The sequence below is a fragment of the Meles meles genome, chromosome 10 (genome assembly GCF_922984935.1).
Source record: "Meles meles chromosome 10, mMelMel3.1 paternal haplotype, whole genome shotgun sequence".
Classification (NCBI taxonomy): domain Eukaryota; kingdom Metazoa; phylum Chordata; class Mammalia; order Carnivora; family Mustelidae; genus Meles; species Meles meles.
Window position 1 is genome coordinate 64,487,011 of NC_060075.1, and position 11,243 is coordinate 64,498,253.

At 38.7% G+C, this 11,243-nt stretch overlaps 1 protein-coding gene across 1 annotated transcript; it reads left to right on the plus strand.

Moving 5' to 3' along the window:
* Window positions 1-2,967: 2,967 nt before the first annotated feature.
* On the plus strand, window positions 2,968-10,868 carry NDUFA4 (NDUFA4 mitochondrial complex associated). Its single transcript, XM_046021612.1, has 4 exons — window positions 2,968-3,126; window positions 4,422-4,510; window positions 5,962-6,022; window positions 10,652-10,868. Exons 1-4 carry the CDS (start codon window positions 3,085-3,087, stop codon window positions 10,706-10,708), a joined length of 249 nt encoding a protein of 82 aa, XP_045877568.1. The 5' UTR covers window positions 2,968-3,084; the 3' UTR covers window positions 10,709-10,868.
* Window positions 10,869-11,243: the final 375 nt, after the last annotated feature.

The following is an 11,243-nucleotide window of genomic DNA, read 5'->3' on the forward strand; positions in this document are numbered from 1 at the left end:
CATTACATGTTCCTCGTAGGTCAGCAATGTCTCTGCTCCAAGTAGTTTTCAATCTGACACCCAAAACTCTATCTAGAACACTGGTGACCTTGTGGCAAAAAGAAAGAACATGGCATATATTGGCTCTTAAAGCTTCTGCTTGTGCATTTCACATCTCATTTGTTAATAAAGCAAGTCATCTTATTAAGCCTGACATGGAGGCAAGTGAGTGATATCCCCTTTGAGGGACAGGCAACAGGTACTTATATACAATATAATCTACCACACATACCAAAACCACTTCTAAAGCTAAAGTGTATTTTTACAATATGCATCCTCCACTATGGCTTCTTTTCCTTGATGGTTTCTTCCATACTTTCAATTCCTGCTTAAAATATAAGTCATAGACTCTTTCCCCTAACTTTAATATGTATAATTCAAACTTTTATAATTTGACATTCTGGCTAATATTTAATGACATTTATATTCTGTAACCCTGCTTCGTTAACATTTCCAAAGGCATCACTTGATTACCTACATATTATTATTACTGCTAGAAATTAGGTCAATGACCAAAAAGTTAGTCTTTGGATTTTACTTTCTTATCAACAGTGGTATCCCTGTATACCTATTTACTTATTTTATTATCACCTGCTATCATTAAAAATATTACAAGAAGAAACCTTCCTCATTCTAATTTCTTTGTTAAAAGTCCACCTGCACTTATTGCTATCAGGTTTCTCTGTTTACTTTTAAGGAGTTTCCATTATTTTTATGCTGATTTTTGAAAATATAGCCACATTCCTCACCATCATCTATAAAGTCAATGTCAGATTCCTTATAATCTCCCTGACCTCTTTTTCTTCTCTTTTAATATGGCTCAGCCACAGCCACACTGGCCTTGGGTTTTATTTTGTTTTTCAATCTCAAAACCATTTCTCTTGAGAACTGAACATTCTTCACCCATATTTTCACCAGGTTACCTCCTTATTTAAGTGTGGTAACCTTAATTTATTTAGATATTATGGCTAAATTTATTTATTTACCTCCTCAGAGGAAACTTCCTTACCTACTCTCACTTAAGTAACCTTCTTTCCTCTACTCCCTCATGTTCTTCTCTCTTATTATCATATTTTATTGGTTTATTAGAATCTAAAACTATCTTAGTTGTTTATTTATAGTTTGTCTTCCCAACTTCCATGTAATCTCAATTAGAATACTCCCATTCACTGCCTTCTCCCAAGTTAGAACAGGCCCTGGTGCTGAGCAGGTACTTAATGCAAGATTTACTGAATGAATTAAAAAGACACCATCTTCCTAAGCATCATGATATATCATCTTAATCACCATTTATTTATTTATTTATTGCTAACCTTATCTCCTCTCCCAAAAATTGTATTAGAATTCCTCACCTTCATGTCCTTTGTCTCTCTTGTTACCTTCTACCTTCTCTCCCTAAGCAATCTCAATCGTCATATGTCTTTATTTCCCATGAATAAACTGAGTCCTAAATATATTTTCCCAGTTTAGAGCTCTCTTTTGCCCTACAGAGATCTACTTGTATCTTACATAAATACATATCCATTATTCTCTATAGTTTCTTATTTCAGTAATTGGCATCAACATTCAGCCAGTTGAAACTGAACCTCCGTAATTATCCTGGGCTTCTCCTTCTCCTCACTTCCTCACATTTGACCAATGTCTGGAAACTTTTCTATGTCATCACATTGCCCACACTGGTCCAATCTACTATAATCTCTCCTAAGGACTACTACAGTGGCCCCTGATCAGTCCCCTCCCCTTTCATGCTTATGTCCTCGAATCCATTATTCATAGACAAAGCAATCCTTTACAGCCACAGTAACTTTTATTTTATTTATTTATTTTTTGCATAACTTCCTAATGCTCTCAGCATAAAACCCTTGGTATTTAAGTGGTCACTGGCCCAACAGATCTGATCCCCACTCTGCTCTCCCTCTTCAAGTTCAAACCATACCAGACCTCCTTCAGCTCTTCAGAAGGTTATCTCATTGCAGCCTGTCACCCTACCAGTCTTGTACACCCGCATCATCCGTTTTCACTTGGTTAATGTTCACTTCTCCTTTAGATCTAACGTTGCTTTCCGGAGGAGCCTTTTCCTAGTCTTCCCAATCACTGGTGTGATGATTCGATTAATGCTTTAAACTACTTAAGAGAATGGAGAGGGTTCAGACTGTCCTGAGACCCCTGAAGCCTGCCTGTCCCATGTTACAACTTTCAGATAAAAAAATAATAAGAACAACAGATAAATGAAAATTGTGTTAGAGTACTGGAAGGTATGCGTAGGAACAGGAGCACTCAAAACACATTTTAAGAACGCAATTTCGAATCCTGGGACAGAGTATAAGGTAAGGCACTGAACATTAAATCCAGAGCTAGGACCTGAGGGAATTTAGAGATTACACTGAGAGGGCTACTACCATCTTCAAGTCATTTACTAGTTTTTAACTTCTGCCCGTAAGCGACAGTCTAAGACAGGAAGCAGCTGCAGTCTTCTTAAACCACAGTCGCTGACCTTAGCAGCAAGACTCGACCTACTCCCCCTGCGCCGGACGCCGAGCAGCCGCAGGCGCCGCGTAGCTCCCTCAGCGGCAGCCAGGGCCAACAAGCGCGCGCCCAGCACGCGCGCCCTCAGCGCCTCAGCGCGCGCGGACGGGCTCGCAGGCACCTCCCAAGAAGACCCCCCTCCCCACCCTATTTCTCAATGTGTGTCTTCCCGAGAAAGTGCCTGTCTAGTCAATCAAAGAGTTCCAGTTTCAATGCAAAAATTTACCAGTCAGATGCATATATATGACAGGGGTGAAATGTTTCGCTTGGGACTGGAACGCTAAGGGTCTGGCCAGGTTAGAGCGGACGCATAAGGCACTGGATCAAGGCAGGCACTATTACGGACAGCCGCATCCGGGCCCTCCCGCCGCAGACTGCCCTCCGAGCCAGGGGTCCTTCAGGTAGGAGGTTCTGGGTGACTTTGGACGTCCGCTCATCCTCGGTGTAGGTTTTACTTAGTCCCCGGCCTGCTGCGCTAGGTTTTTTTCCTTTCCTGGTCAGGAGGACTCTGCCGCAACCATGTTACGCCAGATCATCGGTCAGGCCAAGAAGCATCCGAGCGTAAGTTCGTGACCCTTTTAGCAGTGTCTTCCCTGTCCATCCTGTATCTGGCTGCGGCTTCCTCAGCTCCCTCATAGTCGTTAACTCTTGCTCGGGGTGGACCCTGCCTCACTTAAGCTGTCCTCCTAGTTGCCTCAGACCCTTGAGCTTTGACCACGCCTTGCACTGAGGGGTTTAGGCTGGCAGGGGGAAGGTGAGCGATAACTTCGAGGAAAATAAACTGGTGAAGGTTGGAGCAGTCTGGTGGTTAAACCCTCTTGTATGTTGGTCGGACCTAGGGATAGTTGTGCGCCGTATGGGTTGGAGACCAGCAGGTCAGGTTTCGTATTTATTATGTCATCTCAAAGATCTAGTGCTCACTGCATTGCACCACCAGGCCTTGTGGCAATTACAAAGGTCTGTAATCTTGGAATCTTCAGTTTGTGTTTGTTTTGAGATTTTGGGAGACTTCTGTAGCGCAAAGGTGACTCGCAGTTAAGTTCTTTTGCATGTCGGTTTTCTCCCCTGGACATCAACGTGTTGTCCTAAAACTCTGTTACGCAGTCTTTAACTTAAACCCATTGCGTAACTACGCAATAAGCATTGGTAGAAATGTGTTCTCAGAGATTTATGCATGTAATGAATGTTTGTAATGGGCGTGCTTTTGTTTGCTCATTTAGACTCTTTATTTCACGGAATTTATGTTTTTCATGACACTTATAAGACAGGGCAAGAAGTTTTACAAGCCTCGAGAAAAAGGAAGCTGGGAAATTTAATGAGGATAATGTATAAATAGTAGAGAGGTGAAGAAGACTTGATATATTTTCCTGGAAATTTAAAAATTTGAATAGAAGTTTTTCTACATTAAACCGGATTCATCTTCACACCTTCCGGAAATTCCATTTCTTTTGAACACAGTTATAAGAAATCTTACCTCAATATAAGGTCTTTCTTTATTCAGATTTTATTTTAGTTTATTTTTTTTTTAAGATTTTATTTATTTATTTATTTGACAGATCAGAAGTAGTCAGAGAGGCAGGCAGAGAGAGAGCGTGGGGAAAGCAGGCTCCCTGCTGAGCAGAGAGCCCGATTCGGGGCTCGATCCCAGGACCTTGGGATCATGATCTGAGCAGAAGGCTTTAACCCACCAAGCCACCCAGGCGCCCCTCTTTATTCAGATTTTAAAACAAGACCGAAAAATAGCAGTTTGAGACTTCAGAATTAGCGTGTAGGAACTACTGTAGCCTTCCTTTTTTTCAGTACCTACATATTTGAAGGTGGCTGTTAATTCTTGTCTGTTTTGTGTTTGATTCCAGTTGATCCCCCTCTTCGTATTTATTGGGGCAGGAGGTACAGGAGCAGCACTATATGTCTTGCGCCTGGCATTGTTCAATCCAGATGTCAGGTAAGTACTTAAGAGTCTTTATAACTTTGATGGTCTAAAGCTGGTTTAGCAGCCACAGTCTTAAGGGAGGCAGCATCAAGTAGTAGAAAGAGCCTAAGTTTTGTAGTCATATATAGGAAGTTCAGATCCTAGTTCTGCTGTTGTCATTTACTTTTTCTTGGTTCATAGAAGTGTCTAAATTTCTGAGTCTTATTTTTCTCTTGGGTAGAGTAGAACTGCTAATATCTATTTAGAATCTTGTGAGAATTGAGATAACTTTTTATAAAATACTTAATCAGAGTTGCTGATACATGTAAATGGCTTTTGCCTGCTTTTCTTCAATAAGGAATGCCTTTTTTTTTTGTTTTTGAAGACTTTATTTACTTATTTGTCCGAGAGAGATGAGGGCGTGTGTAAGTGCGCAAGCATGGGGAGTGGCAGGCGGGGAAGAAGCAGGCTCCCTGCTGAGCAAGGCGCCCTATGTGGGGACTCAGTCCCAGAACAGTGGGCTCATGACCTGAGCTGAAGGCACTTAACCGACTGAGCCACCCAGGTGTCCCAGGAATGCTTCTTTTTGAAGTTAGAGAACAACAGGCAACAAAAAAAGATTTATTGTTATTCTGTATACTTTTCTATATATCACTTCTTTAGCAAAAGCCAAGTTAAAAGTTCTGTGTGACAGGGATAGGGACAAATACACTGTCCCAGAGGCCCTGTGTTCATTTAGTCAACACACACTACATCATTAGTTTCTGGTGTAGCGTTCAGTGACTCATTAGTTGCTTATAACACCCAGTGCTCATCACATCCTGTGCCCTCCTCAATGTCCATCACCCTGTTACCCCATCCCCCCACCCACTTCCCTTTCCACAACCCTCAATTTGTTTCTTGGAGTCTAGAGTCTCTCTGTAGTTGTCTCCCTCTCTGATTTCTTCCCATTCAGTTTTCCCTCCCTTCCCTTATAGTCCTCTGCTATTTTTTACATTCCACATATGAATGAAACTATATGATTGTCTTTCTCTGATTGACTTGTTTCACTTAGCATGATTCCCTCCAGTTCCATCCATGTTGATGTAAATGGTAGATTTTCATCCTTCGCAATGGATGAGTAATATTCCATTGTATTTATGAACCACATCTTTATCCATTCATCTGTTAGAGGACATCTCAGCTCCCTTCACAGTTTGGCTATTGTGGACATTGCTGCTATGAACATTGGGGTGCAGGTTCCCTTTCCTTTCACTACATCTGTGTCTTTGGGGTAAATAACCTAGTAGTGCTCTACCCTTTTTCCTAATTAATTACATGGAATTACTAATTATAGAGCCCCATCTCTGCTTTAACTAATGAAAACACCACCATACTTAATCTCATAGAAAATGAGATCTGTTCAAATACTAGCTTCTTAGGAAGTACAAAACTATTTTAAATAGTTTTATTACTTTAACAGTTACAATATTTGTTCCTTTTAGTTGGGATAGGAAGAATAACCCAGAACCCTGGAACAAACTGGGTCCCAATGATCAATACAAGGTAAGCTACAAAATTGTTTCAGAATTGCTAGAAAGCGTTGGTTTTTTTTTGGTTTGTTTTTGTTTTTTGTTTTTTAAAGAAAGCATATTTTAATACTCATGTAGTAGAGGTTTTTTTGAAATTAGATATGCATGTAAAATTCCACTATAATGAACTTTGGAGGAACAGCTAGATTGTTCTGTAAAATTAAAATGGCATATTTCCCTAGCGAATATTTTTGTCTAAGAATTTTATTCACAGACTTTAGATCTGGATGTGAAGGTACGATAGCGTTTTCATGATCTGACATAGTCTTGTGCAGTGGTTTTCAAACTTCAGTGTACATAGGCCTCACCTAGATAGGTGGTTAAAACACATTGTTTAGGTCCATTCCCAGAGATTCTAATTTAATTGGTCTGTTGTGGAGACTAAGAATTTGCATTTCTAACAAGGTTTTGGATGATGCGGATGCTGCTGGTGGGTGGACCACACTTTGAATAGTACTTATCAGTGGATCGGTTGGCTCTTCTTTCTTGGTGTGGTTGAAATATTTCAGGTGAGGGTAATTAGGAAGAAATGAAATTCAGTTGAAACTTAAATTTTACATTGAACCTTCTAATTAAATTTTTTTAACATTTACCTGAAAAGCGGTGTGTGGAACTACTCTTTAACAGAATGAGTTTATGGACTGAGACCACTTATTTATTTTATTGAGGTACAGTTGGCATATAAAATTATGTTAAGTGTGAAGTATACAAAGTGTTGGTTTGATAAATTTATGTATTGCAGTATGATTACTATAGTAGCATTACCTAACACTTTTATGTGTCACATATTTGGTATTCTTTTGTGTGTGTTGAGAACAGTTAAGACCTAGAGTCCTAGCAGCTTTGAAGTTTATAACACAGTATCGTTGACTATAATTCCTGTGTTGTGTATTAGATCTCCAGGATTTATTTATTTACTAGTTGCAAGTTTGTACTCTTAGACTATCTTCCTAATTCCCCTACCCCTACCCCCTGGTAACCACCATTCTGCTACTTTTACAAGTTCAGCTTTTTTAGATTTCACATATAAGGGATATCATATAGTATTTGTCTTCTCCATGTGATTATATCTTACTTAGCATAATTTTTTTAAAGATTTTTATTTATTTATTTGTCAGAGCACAAGTAGACAACTTTAAAGCCCATCCATTTATAAACCTGAGACCATTTATTAATTCCCTAAACATAAGCCGCCTCATGTGTAAAAATTTTGCATACAATGAAACTCTAGAACTGTTAAAACCAGAGTAGCTTTATTACGGTATAATTTACATTATGTACAATTTACCTATTTAAAGTGCATAACTCGCCATGCACTTTGTGCACTTCCCAGTGTACAAAGCTACTTCATCAAAAGAGAAATAGCTTAAGCACTCTCAAGAAGGTGTGCTCTGATCAGTGTGTGTCCAGGACCTTTTAGCACATCTGCATCTGATGGAGGTGGCTTCTGTTATTAGTAAGAGTAACTTTTAAGATAATTATTGCCTTTTGCTGATGCCAAGCTTTCCACTCAGTTGTCTGATCATAATGGGGCTCTCAGGGGCACCTGGGTGGCTCAGTGGATTGGGCCGCTGTCTTCGGCTCAGGTCATGATCTCAGGGTCCTGGGATCGAGCCCCGCATCGGGCTCTCTGCTCTGTGGGGAGCCTGCTTCCTCCTCTCTCTCTCTGCCTGCCTCTCTGCCTGCTTGAAATCTCTGTCAAGGGGCGCCTGGGTGGCTCAGTGGTTTAAGCTGCTGCCTTCAGCTCAGGTCATGATCTCGGGGTCCTGGGATCGAGTCCCGCGTCGGGCTCTCTGCTTGGCGGGGAGCCTGCTTCCTCCTCTCTCTCTCTGCCTGCTTCTCTCCCTACTTGTGATCTCTATCTGTCAAATAAATAAATAAATTAAAAAAAAAAAAAAAGAAATCTCTGTCAAATATATAAATAAAATCTTTAAAAAAAAAAAAAAAATAATGGGGCTCTCAGATCTCTAAATGGATCTCCCTGCAAGAAACAAATAGGAATGTGCTGGCAAATATGAAATGAACTACTTAACCTGTGTATTACATTTTAACTTGAAAAAATGGTAAATGGGCATCCCAATTTATTTTTCCTCTTTTTTATAAGATTGTTTAAATTAAGTGCATTCTAGAGAAAATGATTTCACATCCAGTAAACTTTAAAAAAGAAAAGGGAAAACAAACAAACCAGCCTTTGATCCTTCCACCAAATTGTGTATTGGAGTCTCTGGATAAGTGTAGTTCAAAAAGCTCACTAGGTGATTCTGATAATGAAGGCAATTACCAATGCCCTGGCACTATGATAACACATGCCAGTATAAGGACATGTGATTTGGAAATGGAATGTTCCTGCAACAAAAATCTAATTTGTGTGGCATGAATGGGATGAGTAGCTATGACATGGATTTAGAGATTGGAAAGATGATCATACTTTTTTTTTCTTTCTTTCTAAAGATTTTATTCATTTACCTGATAGAGATCACAAGTAGACAGAGAGGCAGGCAGAGAGAGAGGAAGGGAAGCAGGCTCCATGCTGAGCAGAGAGCCGGATGCGGGGCTCTATCCCATGACCCTGAGACCATGACCCGAGCTGAAGGCAGAGGCCTTAACCCACCGAGCCACCCAGGCACCCCAGGAGAGATGAATCATCTTATATATGATATAAAATATTTGATTATGTATCACCTGCTGTAACTTGGAAGGTGGACCATGTGCCTGAAGAGCTTTTTATAGGAAAAGATTTTGGAAAACAGTATGTTTGTGGACTATTATTGGCTGTATTTGCCAAGAGATGAATTTGCAGAAGAATTGGGTGATTTGTAAGCCAAAATAAAAGGGAACCATATCCAGAAACTTGTGAGCCTTGAGAATGAAGCCTGCTACTGCTTCTAAACCTAGACAGTGACGAAAGATAATTGGCATTTAGATTTTTGGCCACATCACTTATTCTGGAAACTCATAACTAGGGGAAATGATAATCTGCCACTTCTGAACCAGTGTGTGCTTCCCCCATTGTTCTATTTCATCTGTCCTGAGACCAAAATGGTCAGTTCAGGGTTACTCATTCAACCCAGAATTTCAATGAAGAGGACGTGGAGCAGTCAGCTTATAAATGGCATGTAATGTGAGTGAAAAACAAACCTTTGTTGTTGTAAACCACTAAGTTTTTGGGATTATTTGTTGCCACTTTGCAAGTCTAGCCAAAGTTAAGACCAACAAGAGGACTAAAATTAAGCATTATAGGCCCAGCAACACTCAACTGAATAAAATGTCCCAAAGCCACGATCAAAATACATGTGGCTTCCCAACTGTTGTTCCAGAGACCTTCCAGGTAGCCACCGTTAAATTGAGAAAAAGAATGGGGACATGGAAGCTGAAAAATAAAACAGATTGAAAATTACTTCATTACTTCAGCAGAGAATTTTGATGCTGGCACATGGAACCGAATAGAAGTAAATACATCAGAAGCCTGCTTAGTTTTAAGAAAATTAGCAAAGATACTATGACCTTTCCACTCTGCATGAGTGTAAGGTCTGGATCCTGCTTCTTGTTCAGTATTTGGGGAATCTTACAACTTGATCTTCAGTTGCCTCTTTTATAAAGTAAGAATGAGTAAGATAAACTTAAAGCATTGTGCCCACAATGTCTGGCATCCATTAGAAGAATCCAGTCAGTGTTTATTTTCTTAATATGTAGCCTGTAGTTCTTTTATAAATGCTCCTAATTTTGTTAACATGTTAAGGTAACACAGTTAGTTTCTTTTGAAAAATCTCCTTGTCTAGATTCAATTGCTTCATAAGAACAATGTCAGAGCAAAGATACTTCTCTGTCTATGCAAATTTGTGTATATCTCAAGGAAAAGCTTTACAACCTGGGAATTTTTCTTTCCTTAAAACTTAATTAAAATAAGAATTTTTCAGTTAGAGATAAAGAAGTTAGGGTATGTTTGGAAAAATAGAGAAAAGGATTTGAAGAAATAATAGATACAGATTTATGAACCTCTTAAAAACCCTCAAGAAAATGATGATTCTGCAGTTCTAGTTCTTTTGGAGTTAAAATAATATAGTCTTAAGTAACTATATCACAACTTCTTCAGTGTTCTTTTGCATAAGAATGTATAAACCCAAGATTATAGCCTTGGACTTAATATATAAATCCTAATTTATATATTGTTTTTTTCTAAAAGAGTCTTAGATTTCTAAAATTAATTTTAGTTGGAAATTTTTAGAAATTACGGGTTTCCAAACACGCATTATGATTTAAATACAAAATTACTTAGAAGCAAAATTATAGTATTATTTAAAAACTTCCATACCGGAGGTGGTCGGATGTCAGTTTGATAGATGGAGTCTGGTTTAGGAAATTGAGGGAACATACTAACACTGTTCTTCTGAGGTAGATTGAATATTTTTACCCTACCAAAATCGTTATTAAAGGACTGGAATTTTAGTGTCTTTAGATGATTTTTATATTGTTAAATATAAGTGGTAAAAATTCATGTCTGTAATTGTTACTATAGAAAGCTGAATAAAAATAATTTTTAAAACTTCTGTGTCATCTCTGTGTATTTGATAGATTATCTAAAATATCTTTTTTCTTTTCCAAGTTCTACTCAGTGAATGTAGATTACAGCAAACTGAAGAAAGAAGGTCCAGACTTCTAAATGAAATGATTTACTACAAAGCTGCTTAAAATGAAGGTCTTCCAGAAGCCATCCGCACAATTTACCACTTATCCAGGAAATATTTCCCCTCTAAATGCACGAAATCATGTTGGTGTATTGTGTTGGGGTTTACACTGAATAATAAATACCTGAAACTTGATGTGTGTCACTATTTAATGCTGAAAATCTGCTCTGAACTTCATAAGTAGGGTATAGGAATAAACTTAGAATTTAAGGAATTTCTTGAATTTCCATCTATTTGTATAATTTGAAAGTAAGACTTTAAGCTGCTCAAAACACTTCATTTTTTATATAGGACATTGGTAACTTCACTAGAGTGTATTTAACAACTGAAGCTGAAGCTATAAATTATGCAAAGATTGGGAAGACTATTCAGGTGTCTTTGGCATTGGCAAAGTGGAAACCTTTGGGTTTCTGCTACTGACTGATGTCCAAGTGTTCTGTTATTAATGATTTTTACTACGGCATACTCTGTGCTGAAGATTTTCAAGGTTATCAGGGGTTGTAGTTGGAT

Bases quoted from the DNA above. Each gene is read 5' to 3' on its own strand.
- NDUFA4 (XM_046021612.1), top strand. From the start codon at position 3,085: ATGTTACGCCAGATCATCGGTCAGGCCAAGAAGCATCCGAGC. The intron at 3,127-4,421 runs GTAAGTTCGTGA...GTTTGATTCCAG, and splicing joins AGGCCAAGAAGCATCCGAGC to TTGATCCCCCTCTTCGTATT. The intron at 4,511-5,961 runs GTAAGTACTTAA...TGTTCCTTTTAG, and splicing joins TTGTTCAATCCAGATGTCAG to TTGGGATAGGAAGAATAACC.